Source organism: Schistocerca nitens, chromosome 4, assembly GCF_023898315.1.
Source record: "Schistocerca nitens isolate TAMUIC-IGC-003100 chromosome 4, iqSchNite1.1, whole genome shotgun sequence".
Lineage (NCBI taxonomy): Eukaryota > Metazoa > Arthropoda > Insecta > Orthoptera > Acrididae > Schistocerca > Schistocerca nitens.
The window spans coordinates 599,141,061-599,164,106 of NC_064617.1; the positions used below are offsets into that span (position 1 = coordinate 599,141,061).

The window sequence follows — 23,046 nt, forward strand, 5'->3', positions numbered from 1 at the left end:
TGGACGTGCAGACCTCGTGAGACGACGCTTCATCCAGTCCCAAACATGCTCAATGGGGGACAGATCCGGAGATCTTGCTGGCCAGGGTAGTTGACTTACACCTTCTAGAGCACGTTGGGTGGCACGGGATACATGCGGACGTGCATTGTCCTGTTGGAACAGCAAGTTCCCTTGCCGGTCTAGGAATGGTAGAACGATGGGTTCGATGACGGTTTGGATGTACCGTGCACTATTCAGTGTCCCCTCGACGATCACCAGTGGTGTACGGCCAGTGTAGGAGATCGCTCCCCACACCATGATGCCGGGTGTTGGCCCTGTGTGCCTCGGTCGTATGCAGTCCTGATTGTGGCGCTCACCTGCACGGCACCAAACACGCATACGACCATCATTGGCACCAAGGCAGAAGCGACTCTCGTCGCTGAAGACGACACGTCTCCATTCGTCCCTCCATTCACGCCTGTCGCGACACCACTGGAGGCGGGCTGCACGATGTTGGGGCGTGAGCGGAAGACGGCCTAACGGTGTGTGGGACCGTAGCCCAGCTTCATGGAGACGGTTGCGAATGGTCCTCGCCGATACCCCAGGAGCAACAGTGTCCCTAATTTGCTGGGAAGTGGCGGTGCGGTCCCCTACGGCACTGCGTAGGATCCTACGGTCTTGGCGTGCATCCGTGCGTCGCTGCGGTCCGGTCCCAGGTCGACGGGCACGTGCACCTTCCGCCGACCACTGGCGACAACATCGATATACTGTGGAGACCTCACGCCCCACGTGTTGAGCAATTCGGCGGTACGTCCACCCGGCCTCCCGCATGCCCACTATACGCCCTCGCTCAAAGTCCGTCAACTGCACATACGGTTCATGTCCACGCTGTCGCGGCATGCTACCAGTGTTAAAGACTGCGATGGAGCTCCGTATGCCACGGCAAACTGGCTGACACTGACGGCGGCGGTGCAGAAATGCTGCGCAGCTAGCGCCATTCGACGGCCAACACCGCGGTTCCTGGTGTGTCCGCTGTGCCGTGCGTGTGATTGCTTGTACAGCCCTCTCGCAGTGTCCGGAGCAAGTATGGTGGGTCTGACACACCGGTGTCAATGTGTTCTTTTTTCCATTTCCAGGAGTGTAGATTTGTTAGCAAGTCTTTTGTAAAAGTATTTGTATGGATTTCAGCCGTGTATCGTAGTGAAAAATGGACAAAAAACAGTTGAAACCGGAAGAGAACACAAGCTTTTGAAATGTGGTTCTACAGAAGAATGCTGAAGATTAGATAGGTAGATCGCGTAACTAATGAAGAGGTACTGAACAGAATTTGGGTGACAAGAAATTTGTTGCACGACCTGACTAGAAGAATGGATCGGTTGACAGAACACACACTGAAACATTAAGGGATCGCCAATTTAGTACTGTAGGAAACTGTGTGTGTCTGGGGGGGGGGGGAGGGGAGGGGTAAAAATTGTAGAGACAAACCAAGAGATGAATTCAGTAAGCAGATTCGGAAGGACGTTAGTTGCTGTAGTTGAACAGGGTTGCACCAAACAGAATAGCATGAGGAAATGCTTCAACCCAGTATTCGGACTGAAGACTAGAACAACAATTTACGTGTGGACGTGAATGTGTGGCGCTTCCAACAGTACGTAGGAATCCGCCTGGGAATTCCGCCATTACTCCACTGGGTGACCTTCTCGGTAATACGTAACGACGACCTTGTGAGCCGTGTTACAAACGATGAGAGGGACAGCCACTCTGAAGCGGCATGTCTGCGCAGTCACTAATCAGCACTCTTCAACAATTAACAGTTCAAAAATGGTTCAAATGGCTCTGAGCACTATGGGACTCAACTGCTGTGGTCATCAGTCCCCTAGAACTTAGAACTACTTAAACCTAACTAACCTAAGGACATCACACACAGCCATGCCCGAGGCAGGATTCGAACCTGCGACCGTAGCAGTCGCACGGTTCCGGACTGCGCGCCTAGAACCGCGAGACCACCGCGGCCGGCCAATTAACAGTCTACTCGTTTTATTTCGTGCCCTCATACACGTTAAGTCAGTAACTTCCTGTTTAGTGACGTTTGTTCCATGGCTCTATATTTACTCACTCTATACAACGAAGTCGTCAGTAAACCGCACAAACAGAACGCAAATGGACTGCTACGTAAGTACGCTACAACATGCTCTACAACACCTGTATAATAAATAATATTATTAATGTCTTAGTGGCTGGTTGCGATAATACGTGTCCTCCATTATTTCACATCTCTTGGGCAAATTACACTTCAATGACGAATAACGCAGACAAATTGTTTTCGAAATAGTCTGTTTCAAGCGTCCGGTGGGTGAACAAAATTGACACTTACGAACAACATAAATGGCATCTTATTTTCTGTGTGACGTAGACATCGCATGATAGCCGCCATCAGATTTGGTAATCATTTTTTAAAATTGTGAAATCTGGTTTAGAGCGAGTTTGAACATTTTCAGATTGCTGCATTCGTCTTAATGCCATTCGTCTACCGTTTAGCTGAAAGCTGGTCAACACGCACAAACTACCTAAATCTTGTTTTTTTTTTTTTTTTTATCCAACAGGACAGAATGGTCAAAATGTAACACCCTGGCAGCACAATGAAAATTAATCTCGGAGGATCATAGTAATCTCTTTCTTCATCAGTCGAGACAGGACTTCGTTACGGGAGATAAGTGTTAAACATAAACTACGCTCCGTAAGGGTGACCATAGAGGCCTACGAAGTACCAGCTGCATTTCGTGAGTAGCATTTGATGCTTCATTGTACGCAACACGATGCCCTATCTCCATTGCAGATGTCGATTTATATTGGATTACATTTTATTCTTCAAGTTGGAAAATCACGAAATGTATTTCCCATCTACCGGGTGGTTATAACTGAAGCGCAGTTACAGAAGTCCGCTGTAGGCTGTAATTATCGTACGGCAGTGAAATTTGGTAGAATTCTAATGCGTTAATGCGGAACCGATTTGCGAGGAGCAAAACTGTCGCTCAGAATGCAAGACAGACGTATACAAATATTTCCATACGTAGTGTATTAGGAGTAGGACGTGGGCAGAAAAGGTCAAATAAGTGAGAAAGGCATAATTTTGATGTTATTATTGACCGCCGCTTACACAGTTTGTTCAATATGAGCACCGGAGACGTTGACGAGATACTGTAAAGCACCAGATTTGCACCTGGTGGCCAAAATTAGGACTTATTTTTCCTGTCTAAATCGGTTCCGCATTAACGGATTAACATATCTACCAAGTTGCTTCTTCCCTGCCACACGGTAATTACAGCCCACAGTGGACCTAGGTGAGTAGCTACACCTCAATTATAACCATTCCGTACCATCTAATACTTAAACATATTAATATCCGGATCATCATTTCGACAGAGAATATGTTGATAAAAAGTTGCGAGCTAAGCGACGTACATTGTTAGCGAGAAGCAGAAACAGAAACATAGGAGGTACATAGGAGCGGTGTTATAGGTTCCCATCTTGGGGATGGAATGTTGGGTCATCAGCCTTCTGACTGGTTCTATGGTGCCCAACACGATTTCTTCTCCGGGCAATTTTTTTTCTTTCATGTACTGAAGTTTCTGTTTTTCATCATAATTTTTGTTCTTCCAGATACCTTCAAATACTGTAGAAGCTATTCTCTTTCTTTTCGATTTCTGCAGATTTTTCCTACTTTAGTCTTCTTAGAATTCCTATTTATTTCCTTCATAATGTTTTATATTGCTGTACTTTTTGTTGGATATCTTTCTGTTCCATATTTTCCTATATCAATTTCTTCTCGTACCCAAAACGTCTTCACAGTTGCTTTCTTCTATTTGGCTGTAATACTGCATTGATTTCCTTTGTCAGAGATGTACAAATCTCTTTGGCTAAGCTACCTAATGGTGCACTGATTATTTCATATTCACAACCTCAAAAAACTTCGAACGCACATCATCAGTCCTCAGACTTTCAGTTTCACAATTCCTTGAACGTTGATTCTTCCCTACAGTTCTTTCGAACTATCATCTAGTCTCCATCGTGACTTATGTTAAGAATCTGTATCTGTTCCTGCGTAAGCCTTAAAAAGCAATACCTAATTTCGGAATCTCTGTCCCAACAAGACGTAATTCAGTTGACTTCTCATGTTTCCAGCAGTTTACTAAATATAGCTTTCGCTGTTATAATTTTGTAGACGCGTTATTGGTTTTATTATAGGTAATTTATTGCAGAACTCGAGGAGTCTTTCACATCTCTCATTCCTACTGCGTGACACACGTTCTCCCTTATATCTGATTTCCATTGCTTCTCATACTGTAACCTTTCAGTTTAGCATGACGATTCGATTTTCGCCCACCTTAAAATACTGAACTCACAATTCAGTTCCCTCATATATTCTGTCTCTCGTCTACTTGTGACTTGTGCATTTATGTCCGAATTCTAATAGCTGGTATTGGTTTGGATGCTGATGAGAAAAATTCCTCAGCACCACCAGCGAATGGAAGATGAAGCTTTGACAATGCCAGCCACTCGTCATGTCGAAACGTCAGAAAAATCATCAAACAAACGTAGGCCGAAGAACCCGAGACAGAAGCCAACAGCCGGCCGAAGTGGCCGTGCGGTTAAAGGCGCTGCAGTCTGGAACCGCAAGACCGCTACGGCCGCAGGTTCGAATCTTGCCTCGGGCATGGATGTTTGTGATGTCCTTAGGTTAGTTAGGTTTAACTAGTTCTAAGTTCTAGGGGACTGATGACCTCAGCAGTTGAGTCCCATAGTGCTCAGAGCCATTTGAACCATTTGAACAGAAGCCAACAGGCAGTTTGTCAATACTGCTATCGCCGAATTGTTCACTGTAATTCACTCCTTATCCAACCGTCCCACTCTTTATAAAGTCTGCTTCCGCTTACCATTTTACCATTAACTCAAAACCACGTGCGGCACACTTGGTCGTTTGATCAGTTTTAGTATTCTGATTAAAATAACATGTTTCTCCAACATTCAGTCTGACTTTGATTATATTTGCCTCAAGGTTTAACTACTGTGAACAAGTACTAAATTTTCAGATATATTACATTTCTACCTCAGTCGAAAAATACGAGTATAATCATTGTGAACGGATAGAAACTAGAATCAGTCAATTTCAATACCTAAGAAAGTAACTGTGGTGTCACCGCCAGACACCACACTTGCTAGGTGGTAGCTTAAATCGGCCGCGGTCCATTAGTACATGTCGGACCCGCGTGTCGCCACTGTCAGGATCGCAGATCGAGCGCCACCACACGGCAGGTCTCGAGAGACTTACTAGCACTCGCCCCAGTTGTACGACGACATTGCTAGCGACTACACTGATCGAAGCCTTTCTCTCATTTGCCGAGAGACAGTTAGAATAGCCTTCAGCTAAGTCCATGGCTACGACCTAGCAAGGCGCCATTAGCCTTAGATAGCTTGTATCTAAAGAGTCTCGTATCGCCACAATCTCCAGATGTCTCATCAAGAACGATGTATACAAGGATGGATTAAAAGTTAAGTATTCAAGAAGCTACGTACTTTTCTTTATAACATTCATTACGTATCCTGTTTCAGACCGCACTCCATCCTTCGTGAGTTAGCGCGTGCATCTTGGCCGCCTCTTTCAATTAGTGTGCGTAGTGTTGGCAAGTCTGCCGACACTACAGTAACATTAGCAACAATGAAGAGTTATAATACAGTTACATCACATTGGCATAAATGCTGTCTCTCTCTCCCTCTTTCTCTCTCTCTCTCTCTCTCTCTCTCTCTCTCTCTCTCTCTCTCTCTCTCTCACACACACACACGCACACACGCACACACACACACACACACACACACACACACACCAAAACACGCACGCACGCACACACACACACACACACACAGTGCCGAGAACTACAGATATTCTAAGCAATGTACTTGCACATAATATTTCATTTTATTGTTGTCAACGTTACTCTTGATGAGGAAAAAATCTGAGTTACTACTCTAAGGAAAAGAGAAAGAGATGATGTCTTACCTGTTTGGGTGTGACACATCTCTCTCCTGGAAGGGATCGTACGCTGGTAGGCCAGGTTTCTCGGGGTCTCCCTCTGCGAGTTTCGCACTGTAACAAAGTTGATGTAAATGTCACAGGTCATATGTCACTGCAACAGGGATCAAATATTAACTCTTCAAAGCAGTATCGCACAGAGTGACACAGGTATAATGTATAAAACTGCAGCAGCCTTAAATGACGGGCGTTAACACACAAATGTAAACATTTCAGGCTGATGCTGCACTATGACAATGAAGAGAGATGTTAATAAAGAGATACATTTGCTCACTACAGATACGTTAGATATTCACGAGCTGAACGGATTATATGCAAATTCTGACACATACAGATAAACAAGAAATTGCATTGCTGGTAAAACAACCGAGGAGAGAGAAAATAAAAAGAACAGTTTTAGTTTTTGTAGAATAGTAGCAGTAGTAGTAGTAGTAGTAGTAGTAGAGGTATAGGTGAACCCTGGTTTAAGTTCTTTTTCCGTAAACTATGTCTTTAATAGTAGGTATACATCGTTGAATGTAGTGCACAGCTACACATGTTCTAGGATACATTTCGCACATGTTCTAACCCCAAATATAAGTAGATAACGTTACAGGTTCGGTAACTCTATTACAAACACGAAAGTTGTGTTTTTATTTTTTTGTTTTTTTTTTAAGTGTATTCCCAGACTGAGCCACAGGTATTTCTTCTTTCAATATATCCAGTACCAAAATGAGTGTTGAGCCACAAGAATTAATTCTATCAATACACGCAACTGCAAAATGTTCATTGTTCAGTTCTCGTGCTAAGACTGATTTTTACTTAGACTGTGAATTCATAATAACGAAACTTGTAACATATCGGCAGCTTCATTTTTAAGGGAAGCAGTGACACGATAAAACTGCGTGTAGCAGACCGGGTCCATGTCGATTCGTAAACTTTTTCTAACTGGCACTTAGAACTGACGACATCAATCTTTCAGGCAGTCGATAATTCTTTTCTTCACACTCCACATGTTGGCCCCTTTTATAGAACGAATACGGCACATAGTTTTAACGTCACTCAGGCTAGTATCCGTTACAACGACACAATGTGCGTCGAAATTAGCAAATTTTATGGTTGCTAACTGTGTTTGTAACTAAGAGGTAATTAAGATAATCGCAACTTTGGAAAGAAAATCTGATTTCGGTCATGTAAATTAAGTTGATTCTTAAAGTTAGTAACTTTTTAATGAACATTCCTAAACGCCTTGAAGAGTGTAACTGAATTTATTTAGAGCATATTTCACACGAAAGTGTAACCACATGATTAAGTAGGCTACGTGCAGCATATAGACCACCAGTGTAAGTTATCAGAGGAATGTTGCTGGAAATTATTCCGGGTATGAATGCTCTTCACCCATGTATTACTGAACGTGAAATAAAATAACTCTGGAATAGCACAAAAATAAGAGCACATAATAAATAAATCCGCAGTTTGGAAGCAACAATTTGAGTAAACGCGTCGAACGGAACTCACGTGGAGGGATGCAACGCTTCCGTGGACTGTGTGAAACTGACGTCTTCTTTCGTCATCTCGGTCTGACAGAGCAGGGCGCCGCGAGCAGAGCTGTGGTCGCTCAGCTGACAGCTGACCGCGTTATAAAGCGAGCAACAAGACTGCCGCAGTTTTCATGGTTTGTTGACGCTCCGCAACGATAACACACACTACGCAAATTCCGATAGCTCACCAAGGTCCTCCCACTAATTTGTCAGGAATCATGAAACTGAGGCGCGGCACTACAAGGACTTGGTGAAAAAGTTGTGCCGACTCGACACATCGCAGCGCCTCTGCAACGTTTTAAAAGAAGCCAGCCGCCTTCGTCTCGGTTGATAAGCGCGACTTAGCATCTCATCCCGGAAGCTGTGTATTGCCAGAGTAGTTCTTCAACTCTTCGAATAAAGAAAACCATCCCATCCTATCAAGGATATCGCCGGGAGTGATGCAGAGAAAGCAAATACTCCGGAGGTACCGTGACAAACGGAAAGCGAGCCTCAAATAGGTGGATGTGACCTTTTGACTTCAGATGAATTCGTCACAGGAAGTACAGATGTTACATTCGTTGCCTTGTATACTAATAGCAAACTTCGAACTCAGTGAACGAATGGTTCAAATGACTCTGAGCACTGTGGGACTTAACATCTGAGGTCATCAGTTCCCTAGAACTCAGAACTACTTAAACCTAACTAACCTAAGGACATCAAACACATCCATGCCCGAGGCAGGATTCGAACCAGCGACCGTTGCGGTCGCGCGGTTCCAGACTGAAGAGCCTAGAACCGCTCGGCCACACCGGCCGGCAGTGCAAGAATGCTCACACGAATTTGTGCTGTAAATTGTGTATACAGCAGGTGACACGCGACATCACGCAAACGGCGAATATATATTCCAATTTGAAATTATTTCTATACTACAAAAATACAACTTTCTACATCGATCGTTTGGTATGACAAGGTGTCAACTAACACTTAATTCTTTTCGTGTAAACTGATGTCAGACTCTTATTAACCATCAATCAGTTGTCTCTCCACCTACAGTAGCGATTTTTTTGTATCGTACTAGTCAATGCTTGTCTCATTGTGTTCTAAAGAACAGTTCCAAAAACAGTGTAATAAAAGCGACACGTAACTGTGTTAACCTTCCTCCTCCCTCATTCCGTCTAAAACTACTGCTGCAAACAGACTTTGAAAACTGAAAAAATTAATATTTGATCATGCTGTTCAAGCATCTCACGCTTTTCAGGTTCCATTTTTTTCCTTCTAGAAATGTACAGTTTATAAGGTAGATATTTTCCACCCATTTAAAAAATAATGTTTTTCCCGGTGATAGGATTTAACCAACAAAAGTTAATGATTGTACAAATATTCATCTTCATGTATCATTACTTAGAAGAAAAATAATTCGCTAATAAAAGAAATGAAGTTCCATGTGTCAACAAGAGCCTCGTTGTCCCAAAGAACTTCAGCGTTCTTGTAATTTGGATATTTCTCTACAGATTGCAGCATGAGTACGTTTTACGAGTAGCAGAACTCAGAAACAACCTTGTCACACTAACAACTCATTTGCTTCGATTTTGTCAGACGGAACCTTGTCACTTGGCATACTAACTTCTCTGGAAAACAACTTAATTTTAATGAATAATCAGAGGGTACCTAATTCGCCCCTGACAGTACTCCAGTACCAGTGAGACATACTACATGTGATTATCGCAACAATAACATATTTTTTTCTTTCATTCGTAAAATGCTGATTCGAGAAGTGTCCAGTATTACAAAATAAACTGTCTTTAAAAAAACCAGTGCTGTTCCAGTTCCCAAGAAATGTGCTCCAGGTAAGTAGTTTGTCACTACGAAAATTGAAAATGGAAACAATTTGTTGAGCGTAAGAATCATATGGTTTGAAATTAATCGGATCGGGCTTTAATGTCATAATTTTCGTGTGTTGTAGCACGTCAATGGAATTGTCGGTCTGGTTTGGCACCCAGAACACGTCTGTGGTACTTCAATTCATTATTTCATCAGTGGCCTACTATACGCTGGAGAATTTTCAGGACACAAGGAACTCTTTTGGTTAGCTTTATACCGTCCTGTGCAGTGCGTGTGTGTGTGTGTGTGTGTGTGTGTGTGTGTGTGTATGTGTGTACACAAATTTAGTATTAATGAATCTCTTTTACGAAACTTAATTGCGAGGCAGTCTTTGACTTGTAGATCATTATCGGAAAGGGTGTAGCTAGATCCCAGTCACCGTGAGAGTGCTCTAAAACGAAAGAAACTTCTCATTTAGGTTTTAATCAAAGCAGGCTAGCTCAACTCAAGTGTAATATACCAGCACTCGCACAAAAATAAAAAAAATGACGAAGAAGTTTGTCACAGGCGGCTCTAATTTTATTTCCTCCCATGACGTCCCTGGTAGGTTTGGTGCTGCCAGCCGCGATTTCCTTTGTCTCAGGGAAGCACACCAGATGTTCTCGACAATTTGTAGGACATATTCCAGTCTCTATTCTGTCTTACAACTTTTGCCTTCTACTACTCCCTCTAGTACGACGGAAGTTATTTCCTGAAGTGTTGACGTATATCAGTTATCCTGCTTCTTTTACGAGTTAGAGCTACCCACATACTCTACTCCTCTGCGATTTTCTGGAGAACATCGTCATTTTTCATCTCATCAGTCCGCTCAGGTTTCAGCATGCTCCTGTAACGCCACGTCGGAAACACTACAATTATTTTCTTTTCCCGTTGTTGGAGACCCCGTTTATTGAATTCTGTGCTCCAAACGTATATTCTCAGATATTGCAAGCTAACTAGAAAAAGGAATCGGCTATATAATTAACATAATTATAATTTATATTTAGGTACTATGTTACGATAGTGACATTACTAAAGAGTGTGATATATACTGAAAAGTACAAAATTTTTAGCGATCTTGGAAAAGAAAAGAGTTTAATATTAAAACAGTGTCTAGTCTGACCATGGGTGAACAGTTTGCGACTAGAATTTCAAGGGTATTCGTGGACTTTTGAAGCCTAGATATCAAGGGGTGATACTGTGACGCGATGCGAAATGTGAGGTAGATTGAAGAAACTCGAAAATTCAGTAACAGGGAAGGAAAATAAAGGAGTTCGTTTTATCGGGAGGATTCTGGGAAAACAGAGGATTTGGAAGAACAAGATTGGAGTTTGGCGTCGTTACGAAGCATAAATGGCGGCAGATGTAAAACTAATTCAGAGATTTCCTTCGAGCCCTTGCAACGATCAGCATAACCCACGTGAAATCAAAGGAGGAAGTCGTTCATGTGCGTTGCGTAGGTGTAGAGAACCAATATTCGAGGAACGCTCTGGACCTTTTCAGTTGCCTCCATTGTACAGGGTGACCCCAAAGTCTGTTAACACTTGACAGTGCACTAATTCGCGGAATAACGTGGGTAGAGAGGTAAAAACTGACGCACATGCCTCAAATGATGTGGCATTTTATTGAAACCAAAAACGAGTGCAGGAACTGGCCAGCAGATGGTGCTGGACAGCAACACGTTAGTGACGCAGCATGAGAATTTTAGATAAAATGAACTTTAGTGAGAGAGGGAGTCAGATCATCTCTAGACTGGCTGGTAAATACCTGCTAGATGGTACGACTTTTATGCAGAATTGTGCTCCACCCCATATTGCTACACATTTGAAACAATTCTTGCACACATCGTTTCGTGAGGATCGCGTGCTGAGCCGCCGTGTACATCATACTTAACTGCAGACCGCAATTGTTTGTTTATTGATTGTGGAGTTACCTGAAGTTGCAGGTCTACCGCGATCGTTCGACCACATTAGCGATGGTAAAAGACAACATCCGACTACAATTTCTCACCTTACCTACTGGTGTGCTGTACAGTGCTGTTCACTACATTGCCCCTCGACTACAGACACTGCTGATGAATGACGGCCGATGTGTTGAGCATTTATTATAAGGAACATAGTCCTTGCTAAAAACTAATTGCGTCGTATGCATCTGGCGCTGCAGTTGGTCATTTCGCGCATTTTTATTTTTTTATTTTTTTGTTTCAATAAAGTCCCAGAAGATTGGCAGACACCACTCATCTGCCCTCTATGCAAGATAGATGACAAAATGGACTGCACAGATTATAGAGGAACATCTGTTAGAAGAGCTTGCCGAGCTGTATACTTGATAGGATCCAAGCGTTTGCATAAGAAGTGTTTAGTGAATGCCAAGGCGGCTTCGGAAAGGGCCGTTGTTTTGTGGACATCTATGTACAGTGACAGCTCGACGAGAACATGTAGAAATATGGCGATGACCTTCATGACCTTTTCTCACATTTTAAGAAGACATCCACCGGGATAGCCTGATGAATTGCCTAACCAAGTTTGCAATACCAAAGAATGTTGTTATTCTAGTTGGATTTTGTATCGCTAATTCAAATGGCAAAGTGAAGCTCGGGAACCTGGTTACGGAGATTTTAAAAAAAGCACAGGGTTGAGAGGAGGAGATGGCGTATCACCGATGTTGTACAACTTGGTGCTAGAAAATACAATAATGAAAGCTTCCCTTAAGAATTTCGAAGGTATCGTGGTAACAGGTGAGAGAATCACATGTCTCGCATTTCCCTGTTGTCCAGACTTAAGGAAGAACTGATGCGGATGAGCGATAACGTGGAGGTGACAGCAAGCAAGAGCGGTCTCCTCGTGAAAGAATCGAAGACCCAGTATCTGCTGTGAACAGGACTTAGGTTTTTCAAGATACCCCCTTGTAGTCGGAAACCGATGGTACGAAAAAGTTCGTTATTTTAATTAACTTGGGATAATCTTTACAGTGGACGCATAGTGTGAGGCAGAAATCAAGCCTAGGGTCCAAGCCGCAAACCAGTCATACTTAAGTCAGTCTGCTTTTGAAATCGCGCAGACTCTCGAGGCATTCCAGACTCCATGTGTACGAAACACTGACCCAGTCCATCGGATTATACGGCTGTGAAACTTGGAGTGTCCGCAGAAAGCCTTAAATAGTCATCCAGTTTTCGACTGAAAGATCTTAAGGAAGATCTGCGGTCCGGTACAAGATGATATCACTGGGGAATAGAGAACCCGTCCTAACTCTGCGCTAGATGATATCTACGAGAGACAGAACATTGTAGCCCTGATGAAAACGAAACGGCTTGTATGAGCAGGGCATGTCGCTCAGATGTATGACCACCGATCGCCTCTGAAATCCATTGATTTTCCCTCTCGCGGAAATAGACCAGTAGACAGACCAAGGAAATAATGGAGAGATGGAAATCCAAAAGTCTTGCTGCAGATTGGCATGAGACTGACTGGAGGGAGAAAGCGAGAAACAGAATCCAGAGCAAGAGGAACCTTTTAACTGCGCTCTGTCCTCTGGATCTGATCTCGATAAGTAAGTAAGCGCAGCTATCTGATTGTACAGTGTAACAGTTTTGTTATGACGAATAAATTATTTTCGAGTACCAAGGATCATTAACAAATGTATAACTTCTCTCCAAGCTAAAGTTGTAACTAATTAAATGCCTGTATTTATGAATTACATAACATATATTACATTTTTTTTTCTTTTTTTTCGACGTGATGTGTCTAACACAACAGCAAAAGCAATCTGCGCCTGGAAAATCAATCAATTAACTAGCAGATAACTTACCAACATAGGCAGTCTGTATTACGTTTAAAGCAGTTACTAAATTATACAACACTGCATTATCATGTTCTTTACATGTTTTGAAGAAGTGTAGAATGTTTATTATAATGCATAGTGAATCTTCTGCCCTCCTTTTCCGTCCCAGAGTGAGTCATCTGTGTGTAAAGTTTCCACAAGTGTAAGAAGTTTCCAACGCTGTAAACGTGTGGGAAAATCGAATATGAGTACCTTTCGGCTTTCAAGATGAATTTAGGCAATGTGAGAAAACGTGTATGTGCCGTATTTCTGAATACTTTACTTTTCTGTAGCGTGTAGCTGATTAAAATGAGATTTACGTCGTCCCACTGGAGTGCATACGCCATCGAGCCAACTGACCTCTATTTAAAAACTATGCTGATATACTCTGTTTCTGGACGGTATTGGTACTCAGTTCGTCAATGATTGACAATATTCAAATGTAAGCGAAAGTATATTGAGTTACCGAAAGTCTGATAGAAAATTAGGAGAACAAATTGTGTGTGTATCGTGCGTATTAAACCGAGGACCTAGAAACGACGGAGAGGCATCGTCCCGCCGTAGCCCACCCACCCCAACGCCGCTCCACACGGAACCCAGCGTTATTGTGCGGTTCTGCCGCCACTGGACACCCCCCAGGAGCGTCTCATACCACACGAGTGTAGCCCAAATGATTGCGCGCTACAGTATTTAGGGTGTACGCGTACGTGGAGACAGTGTTCGCGCAGCAATCACCGACATAGTGTAACTGAGGTGGAATTCGCCGAGGCAGATGGAAAACCGCCTTAAAAACCATCGACAGGCTGGCCGGCACACCGAACCTCGACGCTAATCCTCCGGGGGTTTTCATGCCGGGGACCGCCAAGCCTTCCCGCTCGGGAAGCAGCGCGTTAGACCGCGCGGCTTGCTGGGCGGCCAGGAGAACAGATAGGCATATCTCTTTCCACAGCGACTGCTGGTTCATTGAAGTTACACTGACTGTGAGCTCAATCTGTTAGGAAAACCCTTCTACTTTCTCAGCTATTGCTCCGGGCTACACTCCATGTCACAAGGCGTAGCGACGACCTGTGAGCATTCGTGTTAAGACGCTGAGAGATTCACGGTCTGTATGAAGGGCTAGAGAGCAGTACCATAACAGAGTAATATCACGTTTCAGTAGCACCATGACAGACAATCTGGCTAGCTGCACTCAAACACAAGATGTTACCTTTCAGTGAAAGATGGGCTCACTATATTGTGGATATTAGTATCGGAATATATTTTATATATATGTGCCTATATACTGATGTTATTGCTATGAATAAGTTCTAAATCCTGGAAGCACTTACGTGGACGAGAATGCCGTCATGTCAAACACGGACCCATTGCTTTTTGGAGGCTGCTTGCTGGTTTCCACTGCATAGCTGGCTGCTGTTGACAAAAGAATGATTATCACACAATAATAAATCTGTTTGGATGGTATACGTCTCCTTAGCTAAGTGGAAACCTTTTTACGTTGTTTGATGACTGTGGCTTACAAATAGTTCTAGCGTTTATCGCATACTTTTGTTGATTGCATATTTTATGAAATTGCATATTTTATTAAATTAGTGGGTTCTATGCTCAATGGAACATTTGAAAGAGCATTGCAATAAAAATATTTCTCGTTTTACCAAATGTGGTAAACAATTTGTTTTATCATAAATAGCTCTGCTCGTTCTCTCGTTTCTGGCACTTACCTGAAACAGAACTACATTACGAGTGAATATCCTTAATTAAATTGCTTGTATTTAGCAACCTGCAATGCTGTTTGCTTTTATGAAGAAGCTCACAAGTATTAGTCAATGAGTAGGGTGTATGTCCCTTCAGTATCTGATGTAGACCCTAGACAAGCATAGAACCTGCACGGTACCTGCTGTAGCGCCTGTGCCCCAATGTTGACAGATGAAGGCAAACATAGCGTAAGGATAACTAGAAATTCCAACGAATATAGAAGTCGAGGAGTACATCTGAAAGGCATGTGACAGGGCCTTTTCAACAATGTGCTGAATCAAAGAAGTTACCTTCCAAGACTAGCGATTTGTTAGATAACTAAGCAAACTTCAAAGCCGTTGTGCATCGAAAAAAATGGTTAAAATGGCTCTGAGCACTATGGGACTTAACATCTGTGGTCATCAGTCCCCTAGAACTTAGAACTACTTAAACCTAACTAACCTAAGGACAACACACACATCCATGCCCAAGGCAGGATTCGAACCTGCGACCGCAGCAGTTGTGCATCGATTCAGACATTTAAAGCATATACGCTATATCAAAACACGAACAGGAGGCACGTGAAGACAAACAGTTGTAATTTGTATCACGACAGATAATGCTAGAGGTGTCAATTTCTGTTTGAATCTTAGAACAACACAATCTGCTTGAAACTATCCGGATATCCCTATGTAAAGCGGAATTGAGCATTTAGACGTCACTATCTGTGCACCTGCCAGTATAGAAGGAGGCGGGGAGTATTACGTCTTCAGTAGAGAAAGTAACAGCACAACTGGTCGGTGCAGCGTGGATTACTCATTGTATGTCTCCTGAGTAGCAAATCCATCTGGGACGTTACAACAATCCAAAAGCTGCCGAAGCTGGTAATGTTATTCCGAAGAGCAAACACGAAGGAACGTCGAGCATTACGCAGGGGGTTCTAAAAATAGCATGAAATCAGGGAAAGGAGTCATTCGTGAGTTCCAGAAAACTAACAGCAGTCCAGCTACCAAAAGCACTATATAGGGTGTTTCCTTAAGAGCGCGCAAAAATTTAACAGGACCTAGAGGATACTCCTTTGAATAATTTGAGGTAGGGAACCTGGAGTCCGAGAAGCCAGCTTAAGGAAATAACAGGAATAAAAACACATTACTGTGTACTTTTTTATTTACATTAGTTAACAGCAGATACCCTCATTTGTACTGTATCTCACAAAATGTGCTGAAACTGACGGCCATCAACCTGAATGCAAGGGTGACGCCGGCCAACGAGATTCTGACGCACCCTGACAAATACCCTGGTGTGTTTCGATTCACATCACAGACGGCTTAAATTCTGGCAACTAATTCCATCTCCGTATCTATTGGGTTCTCATACACAAGTGGCTTTAGATATCCCCATAGGAAATAATGAAGGGGATTAAGGGCGTGGCATAGGACCACCTCTTCCAATCCAGCGACCAGTAAATACTGTACCGGTGCTGCTCCATCATATTGTGCTGTACATCTCTGAATAGGATTGAGTAATGAAAGAGTCTGTCGTCACTTCATAGCACGTTCTGTCATGGGACAACGTAAATACAATATAACAGAGCCACCTTATGGAGACATAAAGTAAACAAAACCTGCATCATGACTTCCTCATGATCAGGTTCGTCGTCCTTGTTTCCTTGCAGGAAGTAAAGAATGTGCATGTAAATAAACAGCATTGTACATGTAAACTTGTACGTGTGTTAGTTGTAAAAACGCTGGGAAACAGTAATGCTAGACAAAGCGGTAGACAAGTTACTTCCATATCTGTTTCAACTAGCTTCTCGAAGCCCAGGTTCCCCACCTCAAATTGTTCAGTGGAGCATTCTCTATATTATGTTACATTTTTGCACGCTGTTGCGGAAACACGCTGTACATATGGGGCTAAGAAGAATGGGGTACAACGCACGAGCAGCTCCTCATAAATCGCATATCTCTGTAGACAACGCTAAGCTTAAGGAGGAGTAAGAAGCGGTGCCCCTAGACGACAGGAGACGGGAGACGAATGATATGGAGTGCATAATCATTCTTTACCCTGTGGCAATCCGGTGGAAGTGTTTGGGTTTGGTGATTCCTTGGGGAGCATTACCTGCCATCATATGCTGTGCCAAGAGTGAAGTACGGAAGAGTTGGTGTTCTGGTATGCGAGTATTTTTCGTGGTTAATGTGTGGTCCCCGTATAGCGCTAAATGCGGACGGATGTGAACACATTTCACGGCATCGTGTACTCCGTGCAGTAGAGGAACAGTTCGCAGACGACGACTGTTTATCAGCATGGCAATGCACACTGTCATAAAGCAGTATGTGTGACGCAATGGTTTTTGGACAACAACATTCACGAAATGGGCTGGCCTGCACATAGTCCCGACCTCAACCTAACGAAACGTCGGAATCGCTCCAGACCCCTACATCTAACGTTATTACCTTGTTTGGTTTCGATCCTGTGGAAGAATGGGCTACGATTCCTCCACAAACATTGAGACACTTAACGGAAAGTTTCTTCAACAGAGTTCAAGCCGTTATATAGACAAAGGATGGACACAGCCAATATTGTATACAACCAGAGGCCCGGAAACTTTTGATCAGCTTGTGTATAATGCGAATCAAAAAGCTTCGCTACCTCAATAACACATTCTCCTACCGCTATGAAGCCATGTGATAGGAATACAATGTGTAACTGTAATTTATGTGACAATAACTGAGATGGAATAGTTCTCTGCAAGCTGTACGTATACATACGTTCATGGGCGATAGTTATCGTGAATTACGTAGCAATAATTTCACCAAGTATCATGGCTCTTTTTTCTATCAGAGAAACCTCACCGACAGCCCCCCCCCCCCCCCCCGTCCCCCCAAAATACCCATAAACTACACGTTATGGTGTAACGCTACCAGGAATAAAACCGAGAAAAGAAGAGAGTTCTGATTTTTAACTGTGTGTTCATCTCCTTTCCTTCTATTTACTTGCACGCCTACCGAGCGAGGTGGCGCAGTGGTTAGCACACTGGACTCGTATTCGGAAGGATGACGGTTCAATCCCGTCTCCAGCCATCCTGATTTAGGTTTTCCGTGATTTCCCTAAATCGTTTCAGGCAAATGCCGGGATGGTTCCTTTGAAAGGGCACGGCCGATTTCCTTCCCCATCCTTCCCTAACCCGAGCTTGTGCTCCGTCTCTAATGACCTCGTTGTCGACGGGACGTTAAAAAAAAAGACTTGCACGCCTACTTCCGTTACCATTCGTAGGCATTTAGAATTGTAATGACGGCAAAAAATTTGATCTCCAGAACTTGAAAGGCAAGAAGAATTCCTAATGACACTGTACTGGATAAAATCAGACGTCCTTCCACTGTCATATCGGTCTCAGAGCTGATAGTGCGCTTACTTATGAGGGACACGTGTCGAAGAGGGCGGTAAGACTTGTAGATAAAAGTCGAGCCAGAAAACCTTCGCCGACAGTTTACCGTCTTTCCAAAACGTTCACAATTATGAAAACGTACTTACTATCCGTACATACTTACATTAATAGTTTAAATAGTCTTATATTTCTGGAGTCCAATCAGCATGCGTATAATGTTAATACCACGTTTAGAAAACCTACATATGAGTGCATTATTCACTTTCTTCCACTCCTATTCGACGTGTCAATGATACGTCACGTGTTTGCGGATCATAGAGTCCTCGTTCAATCAAACATACTAATGAATATAGGCAATGATCCTCTTTACTCTGTCTCTGCTCTTTTACTGCGGAACATATTAAGTGGGATGGTAGACACCTTTTGTCCTTTGGGTCAAAACATGAAATATCAAATGATATAACATACTGTTTAACAAAGAGGAAAGAAAACCTGAATAGACCATAAAGTTTATGTCGAGATTGCAGATGACGGGATGTAATAAGTTATGGAAAAGAATAACAAGTAGATTTATATATTATTTCAACAAAATGCTTAATATTTCTTATAACCTATTGCCTTATAGTTACCGAATTGTTCTTGTGTCCCTTTTAGAATGATCGCTCTGTCGAAGTCTTTTAATAACGTCCAAAAAGAAGAGCTATGCTACAGTTTACGACCCTCTCATCCGAAGCAAGGCATGTCAGTTTTAAATCTGACGGTACTGTATTCAGCACTACAGCGTGACACTGCCTCTCACACAGTGTGAACTGTCTTCTGCGATCACTCATATTTCTCAGGAATATCTGTGTGATAACTGGAAACGTTGCTCGGAACCTCGATGATAAGAAATCATATCTGCTCAGCAGCTGTGGTGACAATATCAAAATCCTCAAATTTTATAAAAAAATCTTGTACCTTGTGGTTGGCTGGGTATTCCGTCCACAGGAAATGGTCGTTCAAAGCGATAGTCTGCCATACATACAAAATTATACTCCGGTGTGTTCAGTAGCACTTCGCACAAAGTACAGTTCTATAGCGTCAAGGATTTTGATTGGACAAAGGAGTTGTACATACGATCATCACTGTGCAATTACGTCCTATTGAGAAACAGTCTTTGAACTGCCTTTTTTCAGTTACACCAACTTCTGTCCTTAACATTCGCGGTCTTGACTACTTATTAGTGTTCCATATATTATAGTTATCTCTAGTTACATTCTCAGCTGGACCTATCTCTATGAGAGAAACAATGTCCTAAAGCAGCTGTAACATACTCGTAGATATGTCATGGTGAACTGTTCCAAGAAGCATGACTCTTCTGAGGTTTTAGATAACGGTCCGTTTTCTCTTCTATTTTTTGTGACCTTTTTTCCCACAGTCACCGTTCTAAAAGGCTATAAATGGTGTCCTCTTTTTATTTATTGAAGCCCTCTCTCTTCGGTTCAAACTGACACTGATCGAATCCAGTCGAGAACGTTCTAGTATATGTCTTAAGGCAATGTCCACGTAGTCTCTTTACAATTACAGTTTATTTGTTTCCTAAGTTTATTTGTTCCCTGAGCATACGTCCATGTTAAATTTCACTTCACTATTCATATTTAGACCTAATTATTCATTAATTTAATCGAGTCGTATCATTGAAATCGTAGTCAGAGGCTAAATTTTTTTTAGGTTTCTTAAAATGCACAACTTTACGTTACTTTTATATTCAATCCTATTTTTAAGATATTCAAATACCTACACAGTGTCTAACAGTTTTATTCCGGATAGCTTATCTTATTTAATAACAGCAACTTCTTGTGAAGTGTGTGATTACTTCTGACATTATCATCTATGTTGTAAACATTTAGTATTAGTAATAACAATACCACATCTTGGATAATATCAAATGGAGCGCTGCCAGCTATTTACAGGATTAAACCATTCATTTTATTTATACTGTTAACTGCTGCGTTGCTTCGGCTGTGAAACAGTCAAACGCAGTTACGTCCTCGTCTGTGTCGCATAATTTTAGAAGCAGGGCACGGGTGGCCGCAATTTAGAGTGGACAGGCAGACGAGCTACGAGAATAGGAGTTACACAGCATAGTACTCACAACTGTAAGGGAGTCCTGAACTATGACAGCGACACTTGGGTGGCGTATAGCAACACTTATAACTTGTTCTAATCAAGAAAGAGAAAAAATTTTAACCGTATAATTTTCCAGGTAATCGTGGATGACTCAGAAGCCTGTCGTCCTTCACAACTCGCAAACCGCTGGCCTGGTTTCATCCTTTTCTTTCTTTTCCCCCTTGTTCAGTCTGTGCCCAGGCATTAACAAAGAACGTCTACACCACTCAAGAGCAGCTATCACCCAAGGGCCATATATCGGGAACAGGAAACGGTATCGTACGTCGACGACGTTAGCCATACGGTATTCCCGGGTTATCCAAGAGTTCATTAGTGACCAGGGAACTTTCTGTTGCCATTAAACCAAAGGAAAAATCTCTACCTGGAGACGCTACTGCGTAAAGGCTTCTGAGAAGCAAAGAATTTAGAGCCTTCTAAGTCCTTCTGTCATTCTCCCTCAAGATCTGTTTACAGGCAGCACACAAAGATTCGAAGTACGGGGTTTCCATATTGCAACAGTATACGTCAAGTGCTGTGTGGAAAATTTTGCTACAACATTTGTTCTTAAAAATACTATATCTGTTTTGAATCTCTGCTGGTTATCTGCGTTTGAGATGAGGCTTTTATAATGAAGTATCTTCTCCAGTATAAAGGAAATTAAGCTTCACGATCGCTTACACTGTTTCAGTTTTAAAACCAAATGAGAAAAAGAACACGAAATCACACATGATACAAGTAGTTGCCCTCCAACCATATTCGTTTCATACATTTCGTAGGCCAGGGAAGAAGGTAACAGCATCCGTTGCCTTCACCAGCTCTCATTTTATCATTGAACTATTTATTTATTTATTGCCTATTTAGCCTGACCGGACCAGGCCTTAAGAGCCTCTCCTACACTCGACCAGGAGCAAAACATACTAAAGATATTATAAAACTTGCCCAATAATAATAATATTGATAATATCAATAACTGATAATAATAACAATAATAATAATAATAATAACAATATTAAAGAACATCTAGACTAATATAGACACGCTTAACAGGTTTGAATCCATGTTTAGTATTATCGGAAGAGGAATGGATAAACAGGAGAAGAGTGAAATGACAGAGACAGCGGCTGTTAGGGAAGAACAGAATATAAACGGTTGACTCTGCCGACAATGAATAGGGAAAAGTTCTAGGGAGGGGGATGATGAGCAGGAGCTGCACAGAATGTAGGAGAGATAGCTTTTGCGATGGAAGGTGGACCATTAGCTGTCTTTTGAACTTCGGAAGAAATTTGATTTCTCTGGTGTTTTGAGGAAAACCGTTGCGAAGTCGGGATCCTGATACAGAAAATGATTTTAAAAAATATGGCAGTGCAATTTCATGGTACCGAGAGAATTTTACTTGGTTGGGAACGATTGTTTTTGCTGTACTGTGCGGATAGTAGAGTAAGAGTCGAAGACAAATAAGAGGGACTCCAATGATAGAGAAGACGATAGTGTAAACATAGAGTATCTTAGTCTCTACACTTATTGGAAGATAGCCAATAAAGAGCAGACAGCAGACAAGACGCCTTACCTGTGTGTTGTCATTCGAACAACAACTTGAAAGTGAAGGCCTTGCAAGAAACCAGCAGCAACTTGTCGAAAACTAGAACAGAATCACCGCTATTAAGACCGTGATGTTTTATTCGTAGTTATAATAACTTTGAAATCAACCGATATGAAAACACGGAAAACTCTATCCCAGAACGCATACACATCTAAGAACATAAGTAATTTATACATTACTCTCGCTCCTCAATAAGATGTTATCGCCTCACTGAAGACTATTCTTATGTTGCGTCGCATATTGAAAATATATAACTCTCATATCTTGAAAAACAAAGTAAAGTGAACACCCGAAGGCAAAAATCAGTTCTGAGATAAGAAATATTATTAGATATCTGTCTGAAATGAACTTCGGTCTGTAATGAGTTTTGATACAGAATGTTTTCTGTTAATCATCAGGGACAAATGAACTAGTATTTTATGCATTTAAGAAACAATCACAGCATTCAGGGAAGTGCAGATAAATAAGAGATACAGCTGTGCAAACTGCGAGTCATGAAGTGAAATTGCAGAATTGGAACAAAGGCTCGTGACCTTAAGTATCAATATTTAATGTAGATCCAATCACAAGAGAAATGGAAAAAAAGAAGTAAATGATATATCTTACAACTGAAAAGAAAATCCCAAAGGGTAATATTAAAAACGTGATACACGTATCCTTCGATTATGCAGTAATTTCGTGCCAAAGTAAGATGTAATATGCAAACAGGAATGGAGAAGGTATTTTGGGAGACGATGCAGAAACTGATAAGATTATATTAGACGCACAAAAAGCGTGTGTGATGCACTCCGCGGCCTCCGGATTTCTTCTTTCTCGTAATCAAGTTAGAATTCCGTCTCGCACGTATGCATGGATCATAAAATCACTGCAACAACTTGGACGTACTACAGTGTTACGATTAATGACAGAAATGACAATACGTGTGTGTAGTATA

At 42.1% G+C, this 23,046-nt stretch overlaps 1 protein-coding gene across 3 annotated transcripts in view; it reads right to left on the minus strand.

Moving 5' to 3' along the window:
* The window catches only part of LOC126253436 (proton-coupled amino acid transporter-like protein CG1139), a 245,305-nt gene that overhangs the window by 51,213 nt on the left and 171,046 nt on the right, over window positions 1-23,046 (minus strand). For 2 of the 3 annotated variants that reach the window (XM_049954779.1, XM_049954778.1), the window contains 2 exons: window positions 14,577-14,658; window positions 6,035-6,121 (listed from right to left, as the gene is read on the minus strand). In XM_049954779.1, the coding sequence (XP_049810736.1) occupies window positions 6,035-6,121; window positions 14,577-14,658 (169 nt within the window). The remainder of the gene's footprint in view (window positions 1-6,034; window positions 6,122-14,576; window positions 14,659-23,046) is intronic. The other variant, XM_049954780.1, reaches the window with a different exon arrangement.